The sequence below is a fragment of the Dromaius novaehollandiae genome, chromosome 4 (assembly GCF_036370855.1).
Source record: "Dromaius novaehollandiae isolate bDroNov1 chromosome 4, bDroNov1.hap1, whole genome shotgun sequence".
Lineage (NCBI taxonomy): Eukaryota > Metazoa > Chordata > Aves > Casuariiformes > Dromaiidae > Dromaius > Dromaius novaehollandiae.
In genome coordinates this window covers 41,808,801-41,832,733 of record NC_088101.1, presented here as the reverse complement: position 1 = coordinate 41,832,733, position 23,933 = coordinate 41,808,801, and the positions used below count along the sequence as shown (strand labels likewise).

Here is a 23,933-nt window from a genome sequence, read left to right as displayed (position 1 = left end):
AAGTTGTTGTAGTGCAGTAGTGTGGACGTAATGGCTGTAGTGATGCCTCCCTTTAACAGGTCTAAAGAAACTTAGGACAGTGAAGCAGCACTTCCTGCTTAGGGTTGGAAGGTTTCCCTTCCTGCCTTTTTTTAATCCTCTGAAAATATTAATCAATGTGTATGTTTTAAAGAGGTTGTAAAGAGCAAGCAAAAGCAACAGTCCCCCTTGTTAGAGTTGTGTATAACTGAGTATCGCTGATCCTGTATGTATGAGAGTTTCTTGGTGATATCTGCATTGTGGGAGAGTACATAGACTTTTTCAGTACTCAGTTTGAGTATCTAAGTGCTTTGATATCTTTGGAAATAATTGGTTTTTAAGGGAGAAATAATTATAGTAATGCCAGATGTTGTTATTACTCTGTTAATTGTTGTTTAACTGGAAACATAATTCTTAGCACGGTGAAACACAACTAGTGTTTTTTTTTCACCTATAGGTGGGAACAGGAGCAGTTGTTTGTCTTTATGCTAGGGCATGTTTGTATTTTATGTCAAAAGACAAGAACAAGAGCAAAAGGGTTGTGGCAGATCCTCATAGGAAAGGCAGCATGTGAAATGTGTCTGTCTTCAGGTTTCTGGAGGGAGTAAATGCTTGTCACAGGCCCATATTTTCACATCACTGTTTGTTCTGTTTCCACAACGTCGTCCATCACTTAGCGAACTTCCTCAAAGAACAGGTATAGTAGCATGCTATCTTTAAGACTAGGAATGTAAAAAGTGGGAAGACTGTCTGGTGGAAGTTTGTTTACTTTTATCACTGAAGAATAATTAAGTACTTTTTGGCTCTTGTCATTTGTCTTAGGTAAACTGTACACTGGAAACAAGCTAGCCACTTATAAACTTTCCCAGCTATGTATAACTTCATAAAGTACAACACTTCATCAAAGCAGATCCATTAAAACTCTGACTGGTACTCTTCTCTTGGCTTTGATTGCAGCACCACACAGAAGCACCTAGCCCGTCATTGCTACCCCCATCAGCTTTACCATTAGATGTATTAAACAATGCTGTTGCTGGATTTAGTACAGTGGAAGAACTTATCCGATACCTTGAACCAGATCGGTGGCAACTGGATTTGGAAGATTTGTACAGGCCAACATGGCAACTTCTTGGAAAGGCGTATATTCATGGGAGAAAATCAAGAGGTAAGTTACTCATCTGTTTGACCTTGCAGCTTTCTACAGGTGTTTTCGTGACAAAGAAACAGTAATTATGAGCCTTCTTCACCTTCTATTTTGGTTCCAAGGATGGAATATGCTAGAGATCATTGTCGTTAGATGTTTTCAGTTGTATTTTCTGAAAAAGGACAGTAACTAAACTCAAAACTTAAAGGAATTTAGTAGGATAAAGTAACAAAGGAAAAAAATGAAAGCCAGCAGCTTGGGACCTCTTCATTTTCAGAGTGGAAGGGCATGTGGGTTTCTTTTTTACGGAAGGCAACAACCTTAGTTTTTGATTAGCATAGGTCATTTCTTACACCTACTGTATCAAGTGAACAATTAGTTTATTTCCTTAGCATGTTTGCAGTCTCTGCAGCATGTGAATTGAGAGCAGTTAGCTAAATGTTTCTATTCTGTGCTACCTCATGAAATCCTTGTGTGCATATCTGGTATTTGATCATGCAGTTGTCAGCTTAATCAAATGTAAAATAGATTATGTATATCAAGACTTGTTGAGCTATTTCTTGTTCAACAAGTCATTTTATTCCAACTAAATTTGACATTCATGCATTTTCCACCACATATCCTCCAGATGGTGTCCACTATTTCATGTTTATGGATTCCATGTGGATGAATAGCATGCAGACAATACGTCCTTCCTTTCCCACCACATAGCATGAAAATGAAGATATACAAGTGCAACTGAATAGAGTCCTCAGTTGGCAAATGTAAACTAGATTATCATCACATCAGCAAGGAAAGGGAAGAGATGAAAACTTTCATAACTCAAATTTCAGTTTTTGACAGCTGATCCTTGGATCACAGCCTAAAAATGAACGCTTCTATCCTACCTCTGTTCCTACAGCAATGTACTCATCAACTAAATCAAGAGTTAAAGAGGAGGAAGTTTCTTTAAAAGGTTTCAGCAATGGACCATGTCTTTCACATAGTCATTTAACACTTTTCTAATTCAAGAGTTTCCGTATTTGCCAAATATATACCATAAGCATACACTAAGTAGAGAGAAAAACAAAATGTAATGTATGGAACTTTACATAAACTAAAATGCAGGTGTTGGATAACATCTATATAGACAAAAGCAACTCCCTGCAAGACAGATCTTCCAAAGAAACTATCACAGTAAATCTTTTAAAGACTTCTAATTAGATACTGAAATAGATTTTTCCACTGAATAAACATATCACAGTATTGCCACATTCATCTTAAAGAGACCACCCTCAGACTGCATTACTGAGTGTGTAATGTAATAGCCTGGGGCAGAAAATACGTCCACTTGAGATGACATAGTATGAACTGTTAGGTCTATTAAATAGTTAGGGAAAGCAAACTTTTTTTGTATTGTTGCTTTTAGCAGAATGTTTGCTGTATTTAAAAACCTATTTAAGAACTGTTTTGGAGAAGTGCATGCCCTAAAATGTTGTGGATTTTTTTTCCCAAATGCTTTGATTCTATAATTAGATCAGTTTTGTTTTTGCAATATTTCAGTGCAAAAACTAAACTAATGTCCCTACATTCATGAGCAAGCGTCAGTTTATATCTAGATTAAAAGAAACTCTAATTAAAAGTATATATTAAAAAGAAGAATATTATCCTCTACTTAATAATTCATATGAAAAAGACTATATTTAACAACCTGAATTCCACAGACCTTCTGTGTCTGATGTTTTCTCTGGATAAAATGCTTCTAAAAACTTCTAGCCAGGAAAGAAGAAACAGCAAGCTTTGATGTCTAAATTTAGCCCTAAATGCTTTTAGAATATTAAACATACTTAAAAATAAAATATATGTTGCAGTGCAAAAAATTGATCCCATCCCTTCCCACAGAAATCTATGAGTAATCATTAGGCCATATTCTGAAGTCTGCTTAAGAAGAATAAAAGAGTCATAATCCAACAATAGCACTTAGTAGATCCTTTTAGGATATAGAGAGATATGTGACTTCGTCTTTTGTACTCCTTGTTTGGAGTTCAAAAATTGCACGGAAACCAGTTTTGTAACAGCCCTTTCCTGTTGTAGGAGACAGCAGGAAAGTTACACTCCTAGGAACATCTCCACGGAGTTACACTCTTAGGAACCCAAACCATTCTGCTGTCTGTGCCCAGATACTGGTGTCTCAACCAGGATATAATTTGTTTCACTGTCTTTGAGAGTAGTTTTCTCACTGGAAAAATGTTTTGGGAAAGAGAAGTCTCGTGGTACTGAATACAAGTTCCAGAAGATGCTAAACAGTTATAATGCCAATTAGAGAGAGCAGTTACTTTCAGGCTGGTGTGAACATGGAATATTTAAGTTGTATATGCTGATGAAGACACACTATTGAAATAGACTTTACTTTAGACTTACCTGCGTCTACATTTACTCTCCCTTTTTTCCTCCTCCCTTTACTTTTATTTTAGTGTTTCTCATTTATATGCTACCGCAGAACCTTCCATTCTTCCTGAGCTAGTGCTAAACAAAAGAACTTTGACTGTTGTGTCAAACATGATACATGAGTGGAAGCCAAGTTGAAAGAGTGTTTAAATGTTCACGTTATAACAGGTACTGTAACTCAGTGCACTTGGGAAATCCACATAACCTTTTATTGTGGTTAAGTAAACACTTTTAAGGGAATATATACATTCTCTCATCTAGCTTTGTGCCCACAGTGTCTTAAAATAAATTTTGGACAGACAGATATTCTTTGAAAAAATAACAGCTTCATTCACGCACTTCAAAGAAGTGATTATATAAGCACTGGATAAATTTGCCACAGACCTTTTAATGAAATTGAATTACATAAGATAGGGTGAGGGTTCATGTAAAGGTATAATAGCAATATACCTTAGTGCACAGTAAAGCATGGAAACCAAACATGCAGTTTTTCAGCTCTCCTGAAACTTGTTGTTACAGTAAGGCACACTTAAATACATCTGCCAAGAGCTGAATGTGTGTTCTTTTACACAAACTTTTTAAAATTTGGTCTGGAGGTGTGAGGGGTTCAGTTCAGATTCATTTCAGTTTTGTGACAAAATGTATAACACATTTACTGCTCATTTAAGTACACTGTCCTTTTCTCTGTGACATAACTACAACTAGTACAGAAAAATGGATGCATTCCTCTACTGTTGGCTGTAGGCAGAAGATAAGAGAGTAACAGAATGCCAGGTAGTCAGCTCTCTTCCACTGATAATTGGGCATGCTAGAAGAGGCAGGTGGTATCTTTGGCATCAGTGTCCAGCTTCTATTTTCAGTTTCTCATGGTGAAGGAACAGGCAGAAATCATGTTAGGACACACAAGCTTAGCTTGCTGAAATTCACTGTGCCAAGCACGTTCAGTCTCTGTAGAAGTCTACCAGCAGAAAGTATGAGCAGAACTATCATTTGTCTTACTGTGTTTTAGGTGTTGTATTCTCATTCAGACTCATCACTGATTCCATATCCCGAAAGGTAATGGGAGAAAGAAGTATACTCAGTTTCTGTCCAGTCCTTGATAAATGGAGGTAGATATGTCCACCCTCTAAATGACTCAGCCTGGAGCTATTAGCTGACCAGAGGAGCTTAAATCATTTCTAACTTCTCGCTGTGAATCTCTCCCCAAAAGTTTTGTATCTCTTTTCTTCTGCTCCCTTCTCAGCTTTCTTCAGGGAATGCTCTTTCAGTGTGGGAGGCAGGCTGGCATCCTATCAGTAACTTCATTGGAGTTATTACACACTCCTCACTTCTAAAAAATCAGCTTGTTTATTTAGGAGCCTGTGTTAACCTGATAGTAAAGGAATGAAGTGCCCCAGCTTGGCATTCACTGTAAATGTAAGCAGAGAAAAGGCTTCAGTGTGTTTAACTGACCCTTCACAACAATATACCTTTACTTTTGGATGCCAGTATACGGATAAGGTTTGCAAAAGAAATGTTTGGAGAACTGTGGAATTAAACTATTGCCCAAAGATCCACTCCTGGGACAGTACTAGTGAACATTTCTTTAGGGAAGTGCTGCTTCTAAATTCTCTTTATTTCTTACATGTTTAAATAGAAGTGAGAGAAGGTAGCTGGTCTTAATAGGCTAAAGTTCTCCTTAGTAACCTTTGGAGGCTCTTTACATATTAAAGAGAGGAAAGAGGTACCTTTCTAGAGGATGATTCAGAGCATCAGAACATATTTTAACTTTATTTCATAGCTTTTTTTATCGACAAACTACTAGTAGTTAATGTAAAGGGTTTGTGAAGTAATGTATCAATGGTTAATATGATTTTTAAACTGCAGTGAGATATTTTTGTTCCCAGTTTCTTCTTGAGTCAGCTCAAAAACAGTTGGTCTAAAGGTCTGTACTGCTTTATTCAGGACCTATTACATTATTACATTCAGGCCATATTACATTAACTTTTCTTCTTTGCTTTCTGTTCAGGAAGATAAAGTACTATGAACCAGTAGGAAGGAATACCGCTGTGAATTAGACATTAATTCTGTTCCTTATTGGTGGTGGGAGTGGAGAGAAAAGGTTAAGGCAAAGTATTCCACATCATGGACAGTATAGCCTGGCTTCTCTGAAAGAAATGAAATTACACTGTTTTTCACCAAACCAATCCCAGTTTTTCCCAGTTTTCTCATTTCAAGAATTTCAAGACCTCTTACTTCTTGGCGATTCGGTTAAGGGGAGCCTGAAGTAATTTTCCATATTTCTGATCTTTTCTTGAGCTAGCTGTTCAACCATTGGCACAGTCAAACTCTAGTGTGATACAGCGTTCTGAACCATTTTATGGGGAAATGGGTGCTAAATATGAATATCTTTAACCCTGCACTTCGATGAGTTAAACACTCAGAAAGAGAAACTGGACTTTATTTAAGAGACATCAAGTGAAAATGAAGCTAAGAGAAACAACAGACATTCGTATATGCACTGCTGTGAAGGAAGACAGGACCAGTGAAAAACGGAGTATGCTAAGACTTTTATAGCTGCACATACTTACGCTCTTATATATGGTCTGTATATCAGTATTCACCGATAATGAGCTAACTTCAAGAAGTTATTTGTCCACAGCGATGAGTTCCCCCCTTAAGTATAAATGGTTTGATTATTTTTATTGTATTTTTTTTTTATTTATCTCCCTTGCAAAAAAAGCATTATTTGAATTTTCAAGGGGGGAAATGTTGTCATGTTTTATGGAAAAGAACTCCAAAATGTGTTTGGAGGTTAGCGGGATTCTTAATTGCTGTGTGTGTTTGTCCAGTCCATAGTTAATGCAGAATAGGAACACTCAAACTCAAGAGTATGAGTGTGGCACAAAGGGAGCTCCATTAGGGTTGACATGGTAAAACATTTACTAGAATATAGCAGCTAAAGCTTACTTTGCTTAATTTGAACCAGCTCTTCCAGAGTTATAAAATAAATAGTGAATACTCCTAAACAAGGATTTTTCAATTTAGGTTTCACAGTATTCATATAACGACAATATTATCCTTTGGGCTGAACCTGTACCACTAGCACAAAAATGAGCTTTCCTCAAGGGTTCCACAGCATTGGTTCACCACCAGTGAAGTTTGATTATGAATCAGAAGAGCACATTTTTTTGTCTTTTTGCAGTGGTTGATCTGAACCTTCTAAAGGAGGAGGTACGGCTGTATAGCTGTACTCCTCGCAACTTCTCAGTGTCCCTGAGGGAGGAGCTGAAGCGAACTGACACCATCTTCTGGCCATTGTGTCTTCTGGTTAAACGTTGTGGTGGAAACTGTGCCTGTTGTCATCAGAGTTGCAATGAGTGCCAATGCGTACCAACAAAAGTCACCAAAAAATACCATGAGGTATGCACTTTGTCGTACATTTACGTATTTGCAAGTACTAAAAGACAACTCAAGAATTTGTTTTTACTATGAGTGTACCAAAGTACGTTTTAAAATTGTACATATTGGACTTGTATTTTTTTGTTTAGCACTTTACTGAGGTGTTACTTAAAATTTTAGTATCTTCCTTTTTAAAATATTGTACAGTAGCAGAAGGGGAGTTGGTATTTTATATTTAAGTTTCATAGTATCCCTATAGCTTCTAATGTATTTCTGCACTGGCTGTGTACTGACTCACTGTGGAGAGTGGACTTTCCATGGAACTGTTAAGTCATTCCTGAGATATCTGTTTACTAGTGGAGTTTGGACATATCACACCTCTTTGTTAATGTTTCTCTGACAGCAGGTATGAACTTTATAAAGAAAGAGATATATCCATTTCCATTGTTATAAGTCCATAATTAAAATTATTTATTAAAGAGTTATCTTGTAATTCCATGGGGTTAACTATATCATTAGTCCTTAAAGAAAACAAGTAAAAAGATGAAACTGCAAGACTCTCTTTGATTAAAAATAAATACCTATTAAGCATGTTAAACTCACATTTGGAAAGGCCTTGAGGTGAAATAAAAAATAATAATTATTGGGTGGAGTAAAAGAAGAAGGGTTTTGTTTCTTTTAGTAAGCTTCCTGTCTTCCAATTTGATTCCAGAGCAGTCTAGCTCATAGTCTAGGTGTGTAACGATGCACTTGCTGTTCTCTTGATGCTTGGATTGTTCTCCTTCAGGTTCTCCAGTTGAAGCCAAGGATTGGTGTACGAGGATTGCATAAATCATTGACAGATGTGCCCTTGGAACACCATGAGGAGTGTGACTGTGTGTGCAAAGGGAATACTGAAGGATAAATATGGTTTAAGCGTGATGTTTTCTTGCAAAGCATATTCAATCAATGGCTGATTCTATTATGGGGCTTGTGCATTATCTCCTTCTATAATCTCAGTTGTTTGCTTTGGGGATCTTCCATCTTCAGGATTTACAGTGAGCTCTAAAAAGAGGAGAAGCCAAACTGGGATTATATGTTGTGTAACAGCTCTGTTTGGAGGCCCAGTGAAAGGACTGGAGAAAGGCATCAATGAGGGATTTAAAACGTATGTATTGTTTTTGTCCCCCACAGTTTTGTTGACAATACATGGATTTATAATTTAGGAGTAAAACTAAAATCAGAAGGCTCACATCATGGAGACTTGATCCTGCTGGCTGTCACATTTCTACAGCTCCAGTACACCTTGCCTCTGTTGAAAACATCTGAAATATGTCTTTCTGTGTTCAGCTACTCCTATGTACTCTAAATGAAGCGTTCTCTGTTTTATAAACTTGGTTTAAAACAGACTCTCTTGCTCCGAATTAAGCATAATTTGCCTAATACTGGTAGGAAAGACTGGAATTTTTCCATATGTTCTAGTAAAGCCCCTGCCTTTTAGAAGGAAGACCGGACAATAGCTATGGAATGAGCTAACATTGAAAAGAACAGCGCCTTTATTCTTACTACTATGGCTGATGATTTTTTGTTGTTGTTGTTTGTTATTTTTTATCGTGTACATTTTTATACTCTCCTTTTGACAATATAACTATTTGCTTTTCTAAACTTGTTAAATATATCTATTTTTACCAAAGGTATTTAATATTCTTTTTTATTACAACCTAGATCAAATATTTTTTAGTTTTGTGAGACTTTAAAGCCAGATCTATACAGTTGGAGGAACATAGATTACTATGGGAACATAAGTTACTATGGGAAAGGATTGTTGTTGCTTGATAGTTTGTTGCTAGACAGTGAAAAAATATGGGTTTTTATGTGGAAACACAGTAATAATAAACAGAGATGTGTGGATGAAGGTCTAACCTTGCTAGCTCCATGATAATGAAAATATAAGAGACAGAGATTACTATAAATGGTTTCAGAAGTAGATATTAAAAAATTCCTCTCTCCATTCTGGCATTTTTTCCAGTAGAAAAAAATGACCATAGATAGATGCATTCTGGCTTTTTTAATTGTTTAATTTCTTTGAAGTAGGATGATCTACAACATAAGAAAAGAAGCTCAGTGGCTTGCTGCCTTCATGATGCATCATGATCATGGAAAGGTAGCCTTGTTAATGTTGTAAGTGTATGGTTTTCCATTGATGGTTATATCTGTTTAAATTCTGTTGACTCACAGGATTTTAACACTCTTCAGTACAGTTTTATGAACTATGTTTTTGTTTCTTCTGTACTTTATATCCTTTAACCAATACACTTATCCCACCCTATGCAAATTGAAAAGGAAACAGTAAAGTATTTTGCTTGTAAAATGCTTTAACATTATGTCTAGTTTATTTTTTGACTATTGGATTTGCAGATTGTAATGAATCACCAAATAAAGTAATAAGGCTAATTTTGGGAGAAGAAATGTTTCGGTGTGATTGCATATTTATATGTGATAAATATACAATAACAAAAAAGTAGAGAGGGTGATTCACTACTTATCATTCTGAAAGTCAGTTATAAGAGTGAAAGTTGTGCTTCCATTTGCTTAGTTATTTCTATTTAGCTGTAAATCCGAGAGAAAAAAAAAAGAGAAGGAATATGATGGTATTCATACAAACATTCAGAATATTCAAAATAGTGTGGATGTGAAGCTGTCAAGTTGAAAAAACATCTTCTGTTATTGTTTCCATCATGAAAATGAGTTCTGATATGGATGCTTCTGGGTGTCGGTATGACTTTGTGACAGTGATTTTGAAAAATTCTCAGGTGAAATCTGATTCTATCTTAGCTGATATATTTTTCCAATCCTCAATTTCTTACTGAATAGGGCAAATATCTGGTGGAAATGCAGCATATAATTATCCAATCTGAACATTAAAACATGCACCAGAATGCAGAATTGTGGTCACACCGGAAACCTGGTTTACTTGAAATTTGAGTCCTTGACCAAAGTAAAGGGTATTATGCAATAATATTATTTTTGAATTAATATTATGCTTTCATTGTGATATCAAGAGCTTTTAAAAACCAAATTGCATTAGAAGGAGAAGTAACAGCCTCTGGCACCATAATTCCTCAGAAGAATTGAAAAATGTAATTCCATTACATACATTACTCTTGTGGGAAATACATGAGGTCTCATCCTCTCTGTCGACTTGCTAGTGGAATATGATGTGACATACATTTCGGGGTACATATTTGGTGACAGTGGATCTGAAGGTTAATGCTTTCCAAAAATCACAGGTATTTCTTCCATTGCCCCCTCTGTTTTTGGCAAACTTTCTTCCCTGCCGATGTGCTTGTACCAGTTTCCTTCTCAGTTCCTTGCTATAGGCGGCATCTAAACTCATGTCCCTTTCCTCTTTTCATCCCAGTTCTGGTGCCGTGTCTCTCATCTGATTGAAAATCGTCCCTCCCCGCTATTTCCCATTTTCTTGCCTGGCACCATTAAGCTCTTTCCTTCCCCCTCAGCTCCACGTTGAAACTGTCTTCTCTCACTTCAGTTAACCTGAATTCCTTTTTCTGTTTGCTCCTTGCTTCCCCATGCTGAGAGGAATATTGCAAGTAGCAAAAGAGAGAAGTCTCTTGGCCCTCAGTTTTGGGACCTGCTGCCATGGCAGCAAAGGGAAAAAGGGCCTGTGAGTCTGAGACCGTCAGCGTAGGCTCAGTGGCACATGCCTGCCATGTGCTGGGCCCCCCTCATTTTCCAGAACAGCTGGGCAGCTGGCATATATAATCAGATATTCTGGGAATTTAACACTCCAGATCTTCCCTAGCTTAGACAGCATGGGCAGCTCTGAGTATTTTTAAAGGACAACATTTGGAGAAGATACCAAGCTGTGGGATTAAAGATGAAGTTTACCAGCTTTGTGTGATATCCTCCATACTATTTGATAGAGCAGGTACTCCCTGATAGTGGATAATTTATGCTGGTGGTCTGATGGGTCATACCCTTTCTACATAATGCTCATGTTCACTAGGTTTTGTTTTCTAGATTCTGCTGAATTTGCCATGGTTTTACATCCAGAAGATTCTTGAAACATTTTGAAGCTGCTCCTTGTAAGTTTCTGATGGCATAGGGGAGCTGGTGTCATAAAAATAAATTGAATTAGTGATTTTCAGTCTTCTCTTAGAAACGAGCAAAACATGGCACAGCATAAGACATACGCTTACTGGTGACAGATGTGAGATTAAGGTAGGGCAGCAAAACGCCAGGGCAGACCTGAGCATGGCACGGGAGAGGGGACCTGCATGGGGCAGGCAGGTCGGCAGCGGGCAGCCCGGAGGAGGCGGGAGGTGGGCAACATGTGGGGGGTGCCATTGGTGAGGTGAAGTGAGGTGAGGTTGGTGGGCTGCTGTGGGTGAGGTGAGGTGGGTGGGGTGCCATGGGTGAGGTGGGTATGGGCAGGAGGGCTCAGCAGAGGGAAATACAGCACAAAAGGGCAAGAGAGAAGCAGTGCTGGTGAGAGTTCTGTCCTGGGTTGCTTACAGCTCCCTTTCTGAAAGGCTTTAATCCCTTAACACCTTTCTCCTGCTGAAGATTTTGTCACCTGAAGATGAAATTTTTTAGTCAGGTGATTCTGAGGAGTGAAATTTCTTGCAGCCTAAAGTCAGGCCAAATACTTTATATACATATAGCATAGCTGTAAGGTGAGCAAATGCTTGTTGCAAAGGGGCATCTTGGGGAAGCACCTGGGGAGGGCAGCAAATTGCTCAGCCTGCTGCCATCCCACTGACTCTTACCAGGCCTCAGAGCTTCCTTACCAAAAGGTGTATGCAGGGGCCATCGCAGGAACAATGCAAGCCAGTAGAAGGGACAAAATAATGACATGTACTGCTTTTTAGTTTTTATACTGGCCATCACTGATATTTAGGCTTAAACTTTGAAAAATGTATTTGAAATAAGACTTTAAAATTGCACTTAGTAAACGTACTAATGGTAGACAGAACTTTTGCTTAAAATTCACACTGTACTTTCCCACTTTACTTTCAGAAATGATTGTCCAACTCTACTTTTCTGAATTCGCTTAAAGTTCCCACACTGTAAGGCTTTAATTCCTTAATACCTTTTCTGCCTCTGAAGGTTTTGTCACCAGAAGATGAAATTTCTCAGTCAGTTGTTTTTGAGAAGTTGAACTTCTTGCAGTCTCAAGGTGGGCCAACTATTTTATATCCAGAATTACATATAGAATTCAGGAAATATTCCTCTGAGGATTTTGTCGGATTATTTTTAGCGTTCTACTGTTTCTAAGTAAAGAGACAACAGCATGGCAAAGACTAACTCAAGATATTAGGTATGAATTACTAACAAGCAATCAACAGTGCATTTTCTTCCACATTTACAAGTCATCAGTGCTGAGTGCAAAGGATGCTGTATGTGTAGAAAAAGACGGATGGAAGTAGATAAAAAGCCCATGATTTTCAAGGTGGAATAGAAGTTGATCTCTCATTTTTGTGGGGATTTTTCACATTATTGCTGTCTATTTTAAGCAGTGAGTTGCTGAACTGTGTTAATATAAGCATCTGTGTTAGGGAATAAAGAGGAAAATGACTATTTTTAATAGTCCCGAACAGTGGAAATAGCTGGGTGGGATAAAGTAGCTCCTCTAAATTAGACAAGATCCAGATAGTCTAGGCTGCATTTTGTAGGTTGTATCATGTTCCTGATAGATGGCTTAGACTAAAAGTAATTAATCCCCCAGAGGAATGGGTGGGGAGTTGCCAACCGATGGTGAGCATTGTTTTTATGGATTCTGTAGATATTTACATTCCTGAAACCCTTGTGTCAGCCATTGTCAGCATGGGAGTGATGTGGAGCAGCACCAAAACTTTAGTCACCGAGGGCGTTGACTGCAATTCTGTTGGCTCTTAAGCTCTTAAGTTTCCTTACTGTTCATCTGCCTGGCTGCAGGGGCTCACAGCTCCTTTGCAGCAAAGAGGAAAAATAAGATTTGTGGATCATACAACAGAGTGCATGGAGGCACAAGAAATTCTGAAGCACAAAGTTACCTCATTTAGTGGTTAGTGCATCAGCTAACTAAAGCTGTTACCTGATTGCCTTTCTAATGGAGGACTGTGTTGAAATTCTTATAAATTTACAATTCAGGTACAAGCTGTTTAAATAATCTCATTTTGATTGCACAAAAGCGTGGAAAAAACCTGGAAACGTCTACTTTTTGTTTGACTTCGGCAGATACAGTATTTCTGCTACTGCTAAGAGCTCTCATGTAAAACTTCATGCAGAGATGCTAAAAGAATAAGGATTGCTAGATTCTCATTCAGACTGACCCCTGAAGCTAAGCAGACTAACATTTTTCTGATGTTACTTGTGACAATTTTCTATTTAAATTAGTTTGAGTAAGTCTTCTTTTCATGACAGCTTTTCCATGGGATGCTTCATCAGACAACTTGCCTTTTGAACTCCTTTCATACACCTTTCAAACCCAGGGACAGTGTTTTATTTCTTTGTTTGTCTACCAAAATCACAGAGGAAAAATATGGCTCCTTTTTCAGCATAAATTACACAAAATTGTTCAGAGAAGAGTCAAATAATTTGCCCATTGCCTCTCTGCAACTCTCCTAGACTGCTTAAAGAAAAATAAATTTTCAGCTACATCATGGGAGAAAGATGACAGCCTCCTTCAAAGTGTGATTCAGAGCACATAAGCTGGATTCCTGCTCTGAATCATGCTCTGTGTCACTCTTCATTGAGCCTGTCTTTCTTCATTTAGTATAGAGTCACAGTCTAGCCCTCCCACTTAGGCAGCTCTGCTAGATTCATAAAATTAATCAATGCGAATAGCCCATTTACAGGCCTGTTTTCTGAGCAAAACTTTTCTTTCTCAAAGAAGAATGTCAAGAAGTCATGCAGCCTGGAATGATTTTCCGTATAGCTGATTTTGGCAGCCTCTTGTTTTGCCTAGTGAACTGAAGACAAAAGTGTTGGTTCAGCTAAACAAGCCCATGCTCCCTTCCTCAGATTCTGCAGCTCTGAAGACAGCAATTCCTCCCAGATTGGTTCTGCTGTCTCTCTTCTCAGACTGGAATCTGAAAAAACTCATCTCTTAGAAAATTCTGCATTTCCTTCACTGTGCAGAATCCCAATAAGATAACAAGGTTGACAAAAAATCTTGTTTATCTGTTTCACTTTGTCCTGCTTCAGTCATATCCATGGGGTATGCTCTGGGACCTCAGACACCACCAATAGGATACTCATTTTAGAGAGAAGGGCAGTGAGGGCAATGAAGGCCATAATCTTTAGGGAAATTTTTTTGAGAAAGAGGATCAGCCAGTGATCAGTACAATCAGCATTTTAGTGAACTGTCAATCAAATATACCAAAATTAACTGCACAGTTTGTTTAAAAGGTCTTATCTAGAGACTTTGACCAGAAGAAAATAATATTTAAGCTTTGAATTCATTCTTTTCTAAATTTTTCACAATTTCATAATAGGAGTAACTTTTACCCCGCACTAATTATTTTTTATTGTGTAATCTTTTGTTATAAGTTGAATAATTTCACTCAGTAAAACAAACACATGACCCTTTGTGTCACAGGGTGTTAAAACGTTGGATCCTCAAAATTCTTTATTTCTTCAGGGTGACATCTCAGTAGGTGACCTGCCCACAACATAGCATGTTCATGCTTGTGTGGCTCCACAAAGATGCTAAGCAGACCTTTGATATTGCTACAGTGAGGAGACAGAAATTCAGAAAGAAATTGGCTTTTTAGGGGCTTCAAATAATTGTGAAATCATTGGGGTCTTTATATTGCTGAAGGGCATATGGAATTCAAATGTACAAAATTCCAGCAATGTATTCCAGAAGGGATATGCCCCACATGCAAAGCATGGAAAATAAATCTGCGCACCTGTGACTTTGTTACTTCTGATGTCCCATGTTGAAGGTTAGCGTTAAAAGACGATGTATATCTGAGCTCTAAGAAAGCTTTTTCATCCAAAGGCTTAAGCAACTAGAGCTGTGATTCATTCAGTAAACCATGACAACAGTCTCTTTCCATGTTATGCTATTTAGTTAAATCTCTGAGAGCTAAAGCACAACTTCTGATATGGGCAGAAACAACATGCATCAGAAGCAGAATAAATCTGCAGGTTCTCCTAACTGAACAAGCAAATTCACCCATTGGTCAGGGGAGTGAGAGTGAGAGGGCATCTTTTCTTGACTCTTTTGTGGCATCTGACTCTTTAAAGAGCAATTTGTAGGTGGTGTTGAAGTATATGATCTGCATATGGTTCCTGGGGAGAGCCTGACTTCTAAATATGAAACTGGTTATGGCTCATGGAGAAGTAGGAGTCTGTTTATGAATAATGAGACAAGGAGGACTAAAACAAGTGCATTTTTAGACCAGATGTTCGTCTAGTTCAGCATTTTTGTCTCCATTCATGGTGGTGGCTGAGTCTTATGAAATAGTGCAAGTACACTACACTTTCCAGAAATGAGCAATTTGGGACTCCTTTATCCTTTTAGGTTGTATTAGAGCCTTTGACATTCTCATCAGTAGCCGTTAAACACAGTGCATTTAAATAAATGCAACGTCTTCTGTACACTACGAACAGGAATTCAGCACTGGCCATGTCCGAGAAAGATGGTTAGCATAGGTTTCATAAGCTTCGTTTCCTTTGCCACACTTGAGTTTAGTGTCTTCAAAATGAGCAGATTAATTATTTTACCATCAAAAGGACAGGAGGATAATGAAGAACAGATGATTTACACAATTAAAACAAAACACTTGCATGCACTGTGAAGTGTTCAGTAAAAGTAGTAGTTCCTGGAAGTTACTGAAAGAACCAAAATAATACTAGTTATTCTTTCAGAGGGTGTTGTTAATATATCATATATATTTTCCTTCCTTAAGTGTCACTATCCCTATGCATTGGATAAATTAAAACTTTAGCATTTTTTTAAAGCTGATTCTGTTTTTACCAGTGATAACCGTAATTTAACCAGAAACATTAAAGGCAATCTTTAAAGTGCCGCCATTTCTAAACAGAGATGAGTTGTTAACGACTGGGGTGGGAGGTTAACACCCTGTTGGGGGGGAGAAAGGAGACAAAATGATGGCCTAAACTGCAATGGAAATCAAGCTGTGGCTGTGAAGAATTCCTTTCAGAAACCTTGGCAATTTTTAACGTTTCCAGTAGTTTAGCAGTGTGGGATGCTAATGCCAAAGTAATGTAGCTCTTTCTCTACATGTGAAAGTAAGGATATATCATGGCCTGTTGATTTATTCCATGCAGTTTGTGAAATTAAGCTAGATGGCTATGTTAGCACAAACATAATTTCTGCCAACATTATATCTCCATACTAACAGTGAAATACTCAAATCAGCGTTAGACTATGGATTAATAAGTACAGAGTGAAGTGTTTCCTTATGCCATAAAGGATACACCTAAGTGTCAAATTACCTTGTAATCTTTATGGTCTGATAGATGACAAATTCTTTTTCTTCAGTTTCTCTGAAATAGGTGTCCAAGGGGTTCATATCTGCTTTGTTAATCATTACTTTCAAGTTAAAAATTGAAGATAAGGATATGAAATAATCATATGTTATGTGATAGGAAAAGGCCTATATCTAGACCAATATCCTGTGTGAAATGACACCTTTATTTTTCAAGTAAGATCAAGTTTCTTGTATAAATGATAGCCTTTGAGCTGTTTCCAAAGAGCTTACGCTTCTGCATTTCAGTTTTGCTACTGTGTGAGAACATAGCCATTTTCTTTTCAGGCTTGTGAATTGTGCTTTACCCTGACAAGAGCTACCTCGTAAGTACAAATACAGAGGAGGAGTTACTAGTCCCTCAGGAAATGGCATAAAGAGCAATTTTGTGGTTGTAGAAAGCATGTTAGCCAGAGACAGCAATGCCAGGAATGGTGCCACATGGGATGATGATAACCACTGGTTCATAGATAGGCCAGTATGTAAATACACACAGGACGTGGGGTTGGGCCTGCTACCCTTGGGGGGTCAACCAGGATCCAAGAAAGGATCTGCTTCTTCAGAGATTGATTTATCCTTGTTAGTCTGTCTGAGAGAATATGTAAAGGGAAATGACATCACCTTAGTCTCTTCCCAGAAAAAGGAATGAAGAGCTAGTTAAAATACCCTGATACTTGTAAATTCTTTTCGCCCCGTGAGAATGTGAAACAACAAATAGAGTATTTATTTAAGCAATGCTGGACTTCCCCGTACCCATGCTTCAGGGTGGCATTTAAATCCATAAGGGCAACATTCTTTCCAGTGTGAAAGCAGTGAACAAGATCCTCTGTATAAATATTTTACTCTATAAAGTACCTGCACTAACATATCACTGCTATACTAACAACACTCGATCATGTCAAACCACTTTGTGTGGTGGAGTAAAATCTTTGCCTTAAATATGGTGACTTAAATATGGTAGACTATTTTAAGCAGTCTTAAAGGATTTTAGAATTTTGGCTGCCCTCAAATTCTCCTTGGAGGCCACCCCGAGTAGATGACTGCAGTGCGAAACTTCTCTGTGACCTCTGTGTGACAGTTTTAAGCACTGAGGTCTTGACAAGACACTTACTTAAATGCAAGAGAAGCAGCAGGCACAGATTTATTTTTAAATTTCAGAAAAAAAGCTAGAGAAATCATTCCCAGTTGGCAGAAAGGGCAGTCCAATTCCTCAGCAGGGATTATTTTGTCTCTTAAAACTTAGATTTCCTTCCCTCTCATAGCAAAGTGTAAGAGCACTAAAATAAGAATCCTATAATTTAATATTTAGCTTTGTTCACTTTCATGTGTTCCCTTCTTAAATGTCTTTCTGCAGTATAAGCAATGAATCCAGACTGCCTGAGCCTGTGCATTTCTCTCTGCCTTAGCAGTGCTGATGTGCCTCAGAAAGTAGAAACTCTCAGTCTTGTGGGATGTTTTAGATCAGTGTCAGTGCAGTTAAGCAACAGAATTAGTAAGCAGAGAAGAGCAGTTAGTCAGTGCAAAGAAATAAGCTCAGGATCTCTATAGACGAAAAATCAGAGGAACCAGAGGAACTTGTCACAGGCAAAAATACCAGGTAAGAACCTAACACCTCTTGGAAATAAATGAAAAGTAGGGGCTGACTTATTGTTGTCTTTGAAAATCGCCCATTCCAGTTAAAGGAAAATGAGGGCAGGAACATTTCTTTGAAAAGGAACCTGGGTGTGGGAAGACCGAAGAAACTAAATGCGAGGCTGAGGATAGTGTTTACAAAGGAAGATAGCCATGTTTGGGAGCTGATGACATTCGTTGTTTCAAGAGCTCCTAAGGGCCAGGGTATGTCTCTAAATTGCAGTCAGATGGGCTGAGTTTTACCGAGTCTGCCTTGAAGTGTAAAATACTAGAGCAAGTGTGCCAGAGACCTCCCTGTAGATGGGCTCCTTGACTCTGGCAGGCTGGATGGGGTTCCTTGTGCCTGAGTATAGGTGTTCGTGCTGATACACTGCCAAGACGGGAGTCTTCCTGACTGACTGGCTCTGTGCAAGTAGGCTCTCAGGGACAGGGAGGATCTTGGCAGAGGATATGCTTGTACCATGACCTTCCTACCTGGGTGCCAAATATGCTGTTCTGTGTGAAGTTTTTATGATGCACTATGGGGTATGGCTTCTCTCAGGTTACAGAAGAAAACAGCTCCAACAATTCTCTCTGTTCCTCATTTTGTCAAGTCTTAAAAGAAATGGAAGGTTTCGTCAAAAAATTTTCCAGTCTTTTTCTCACTTTCATTCTATACTTTAGTGTCTTTGTTATCTTACTCTTAGAAAAAGTACATGAGTGGTCTGAGCTGCAGTTACTGGTGGTATGCATCAGCCATAACAGTGGTCCAAGCTAGTGCCTTTTATTTTGCACTGGTGCTGGTTACAGGTTCACCTAGGGTCAGTTTTAGTAGCTCAGTTGATGACTAGTAACTTGCTCAGCTGGTAACTTGCTTGGCTGTCAAAGCCTGGTTGCCTTTAAACACATATTCATGTCTTAAAGAGCACATAGGAGGAAGAATGGGTGATGCAGAGAGTGCTTGGCAACCACGAGCTGCTGTTGGCACTTGCAAGCTTGAATGTAGAGGAGCTGAATTCTTGAGACAGTAAACGAAGGGGAGCTTGGGTGGGACTAAGCTGTGGTGTGCTTCCGGGATGGAGGGGGGCAACTGGGCAGAGAGCTGTCAGGAAGAAAGCTGCTTTTGGAGTTTAATGGCCAGGGATGTAGCTCAGAGAGAACAGTCAGTGAGTTTGGACTGTGGAGAAAGACTGTGGAGGGGAAGGCTGCAGCCTGCCTCATCAGTTAAGCAGTGGATGGTTACTTGCATCTTAGAGAAAGATGATACCTGAAAATATTTAGTTTTGTCATGTTATGCAAGCTACTGACTTCGGGCATGTAGTAGGCTGTGGTGGGGTGATAGACAAAATTTATTGTTTGGTTCTGGTTGTTGCACCTGCCTTTTGAGCAAGTAAATTGAAAGGAAGACTCTTCTATAGTTATAGCAATGCTGTTTGATTCATGGGTTCTGTCACCAGTACTGGTATGGAGGAGGAGACAGACGGAGCATGTAATGCCTTCAGGCATAAAACTTTCACTGCCTTTGAGCAGAAACATTTTGTCCTGGGTGAGCAGACCTGGCCAATGTGCTGCTTCCCTGGCGTGAAAGGCCGTATGCTGGGTACCTGAGCTGCAGCAAGGACATAATGAACTGCTATCATAGCAGATTCAAGCTGACTGTGGAACCTGCAGTTAATAGATTGAAAGGGGATGTGCATTGTGTTTAGATTTCAATGAACCAAATATTCCTACTCTTGCTGTTTCATAGTGTGTTTTGCCTATTGTCTGCAAAGCAAAGAGGAAAATGTTACTGCAGGGTGGAGCAGGGAATTGGAAACCAGCCATCTGCTGGTTTCTGAAAAGCCATTCATGTATGACGAGAGCTTGCCGAGGTAGTACCTCGCTGAGGAAACCTTGAAGAGGTTGAGCATTTAAGATATACTTGAAAGATACAAAGTGCATAAAACTTACTATCAGACTTTTGATATAAACTCACTGTGACTTGAGCAAGTGACTAATGTTTATCTTTTCTTAAAAAAGAAGTTTAAACATATTGGTTGCTAATTCTTTTAGCACCTCTTCTTTGGCTCCAGTCTCTTATCATCTAGTTCAGCAAATCCTAAACCTCTGCAGCTGGAGTAAGCTGGTGCAGTTGCGATACATGTGACATGAGTAATTTGAGACTCAGCAATCTTCATAGCAATCTTCTCCCACTGTGCAATCAAGAATATCTTTACTTTGAAAGTTTAGTCTCCTGTTTGCCATGTTAAGTTACTTGGTGTTCCCTCAGCCTACTGTGAGTGATTTCATTTTTACGGTGAGTGTAGTATTTTCAGTAATTGGAGACATTATACTTAATTTTCTAATGCTCATTATATTTAATTTTCTAATGCTGTGAACTTTTTCATTCTCTTGGCGTTCCAGAAAAGTTGTTTACCAGAGGTACATATTGTGAAGTACATTTTACATTTTACAACTTTCACTGAGTGAAGCCCACAGATGAAATACGCTATTTTGCATGGGAAGAGCAGGAAAACAATGCAACTCGTTCATTCTGCAAGAGATTTAAGTATATATACATATTTATGTATTTATTTATTGTGGAATATTCAGCTTTTTGCCTAATGTTGGAAGACATTTTGACATTTGTATTAATCTTTTTGCCTAATGCCTTTGCCTTCTTAGGAGACACTAAAAGAGAACTCTGGCCAGTACCAAGTATGTGGCAGTCTGTTTAGTTGTATCAGCCGTATAAATAAGGATTCATATGGCCTGTAGCAAAGGATCCTGTTCACTGCTGAGTAGCAGCATGTGACAGAGGCACAAGGGCACACTGGCCAACCACTGAGGGACAGTGCTGTCTGATCTGTGTACCTCTTCTCTCTCTGTCGCATTAAATTGTCTGTCAGCTGCTTAATTTCCCACATGGTCTTCTGTGGATGTGTCTGCATAGTGTTTCGGTTTTGATCAGGAGTGTCCTTTCAAAACATATCAGCAGTGGGCAGTTTTGCCCACTTGTCATGCTTCGCTTTGCATTGCAGAACAGTCTGGAGAGCATGGACTACATCCTTTCTGGATGAAAAACCAAGAGATGTGCCCCAAGAGTGCTGGTGCTATTCCTCGGCTTTGAATGGTCTATGGGATCAGACAGGAATTAGTCAGAAGCAAGTCTGCTGCTGCCAAACACCTATCCATATATGATGTGTAGTGGGTGCTCAGCACCAAGTGTTTCACCTTACAGAGCTGTTTCTGCCTATCTGCACTACTGGCTACCATAGGCAATGCTTTGTGTTTCTGTAGCTGTTAGCTCTGCTAGAGCATGAATGCATGTAAAGCTAGGCATGCAGACTGCGTACAGTATATCATACTGTTTAGACCATGCTACACCTGTGTAGCTTCTTCACAAATGTACGTGCACAAAAGATGGAAGGCTACTAGTCTGAATGATTTGTTACAAAGAGTTCATCTTAGTGGTAATCCTTGCTTACTAGCATGAAAAAGGAAGAATTGTGCAGGTTAATACTGATCTTTGCTTAGTATATGCTCTTCCGTATTTGTAGTGACATTTTTATAAGCTCCAAGTACACTATTGATTTTAAAATCGTCTTTACTAAGATAATTTTCTAAATATTCTAAACCTAACTGTGGATATTTTGTCTTCTTGTGATTTTCCAGAAATGCGTATAGTGAAGTGACAGATGGTAGATTACATAGTAATGAATTTCCCTTTTAGTTTATATGGGAAAACTTCTCTTTTGTTCAGACTGGTACACTGAGGACTTCATGCTTTACAGAAAAGCAGAGGAATTGAGGCTGAAATACTGAACTGCAAATTCTGTACTATTATCAGTAAAGACTGTGTGCCTCCATGATTAACGTAATGATAACAACAGTATCTTCCCCTCGCCCTTCTTCAGTCAGAAACCTATTGGACTGGAAATCAGGCTCTGCCATTGATTCCCTAGGTAATGCTGAGCAAGTCACTCTCGCTTTCTTAAATTACCCTATTAGATATAGGTGATGGTACCTTCTTTTTATAATGTACTTGGAGATCTGAATCTGGAACAAAAATTACAACTTTAAATACAACTCTCTGTGCTATAAGACTGTTTGAAATAATACTATGTAGATGAACCCAGTGGTATGAAGACTGAAAAAGTAATGGGATTGCAGAAGTTTTTGGCATGTAATTGCGTTGCAACATAAGGAGGCCTGTGGTTCACCCAGTTAATCTGTTCCACGAAGTGCTGGGATGCTGCATGCAGCATTCATAATGATGAAGCTTCTGCTTTCTCACAGTAATCCAGACACACATTAGAATAGAAATGTGATACTTTTTTTTAGCACATCTTCATTAGTTCATGTGCCTGCATCTTCCATTCCAAATGATCACAGCTAGTGTTTTGACTTTTAAAGATTACAGTAGTTTCCATGATTTGCATGTTTATCCATGGTCCCCACTGCTTCAGAGCCAATACAGCCTAAGAAAGATTGTTTTTTACAGCTTTAGGCACCTGAAAAGCCAGTGCTCCAGGCTTATTAGTTCCTTCAGCGCTTGTGTCTTCCTTGCAGTTGTTTCTTACCAACTCTAGCTGGAAGGATAGCAAGGAAATCATTTTACTGTCTGTGGACTGCTTGGACCTGTGACATCTAATGGGATTGAAGTGAACTGTTTTTTAATTCTAGTCATCACTTTTTATCCTGAAAGAAGCCAGTCTTTCCCCCGTTTTACCATGTCTTTGTTATATTAGAAATCCATGTTCAATATTTCACTAGCAGTCATTTAATTTTTTGGCTGCATTTGGTAGTGGCCTATATTTCTGTTTTAAAGTCTTACTTATAAAATAGGACTAGGAAATTCTACACTACTTAGTCTTATTTGTAGACATGGTGATTGTTCTTCCTAACTTGAAACATTTTGGAGTATCCAAATGCTTTTCTGAATATCTTTTGCTTTTTCCTCTTTCCTCATCATATAAGCAACCCCAATTTATACTCATTTTGGCAGCTACAAGTAAAAATTTAACAGTAAGTAAGTGTAAGTCTGGGGCTGGTTACCTAAACTGGTGTAATTCAAAAAAGGCCTAAGGCTACACTGAGTTTAAATATAACATGAAATTAGTGATGTAACTCCAAATTGACACTGGGTTATTGAAAATCTCTGGCACCTAGTTCTGGTTTCGATGCTTCGAAACCAAACTCGATGATTTTTTAGATGCAGTGAAGCACTCCCATATAGGTGTATTTGTGCATTCATAAGTATTTATTTTACTAGGCTAATTTTGTGGTGGAAACTTTTTTGGTTTAATGGAAAAATATCCCTGGTTATGTGTGTGTTTCATGTGTTACCTTTGACATGAAATCAGCTGTCTTCCTACCTTATATTCTTGTGTGTAATATATACTGTATATTCAATATTTTAATTCATATGCCATGTTATCATTCCTATCATACTGACACTATCATTAAACAAAAAAATATAACAAAAGAAATTAGTGGTAAAGAGTACAAATTACATGGAACGTAATCACTACAACATAAAAGCCTTCAACACTATGTATTTTACACTTAGTGACAACAGGAAAGCTGCTTCCTACCCCCTGATCTAACTACCAGGGGCTTTTTTGTTCTTACAACACCTGTTTTCTTCTCTCCTTTCAAAGTTACGATTTCTGAAGTAAATCCATAAATCCAGCAAGTATCAACTCAAAAGCTTTGAGCATTGCTTTGTTCCTGTGTTACATCAGATTTGTTGTCACAGTGAGTAGGATGCACAGAAGGTAAAAGTAAAACTGAGACAGGCTGGCTACACCCACTCTCATATCGTTCGTATAATTTAATCTGTTTCTGCAGATGTATGAGGGTTGTTTTCTGGCTTAAATGTTTTATTC

At 38.4% G+C, this 23,933-nt stretch overlaps 1 protein-coding gene across 1 annotated transcript in view; it reads left to right on the top strand.

The window, feature by feature from the left end:
• The window catches only part of PDGFC (platelet derived growth factor C), a 128,907-nt gene extending 119,493 nt beyond the window's left edge, over nt 1-9,414 (top strand). Inside the window, exons 4-6 of the mRNA XM_026120220.2 lie at nt 976-1,183; nt 6,774-6,991; nt 7,758-9,414. Of these exons, the coding sequence (XP_025976005.1) occupies nt 976-1,183; nt 6,774-6,991; nt 7,758-7,874 (543 nt within the window). The 3' untranslated portion in view covers nt 7,875-9,414. The remainder of the gene's footprint in view (nt 1-975; nt 1,184-6,773; nt 6,992-7,757) is intronic.
• Nucleotides 9,415-23,933: the final 14,519 nt, after the last annotated feature.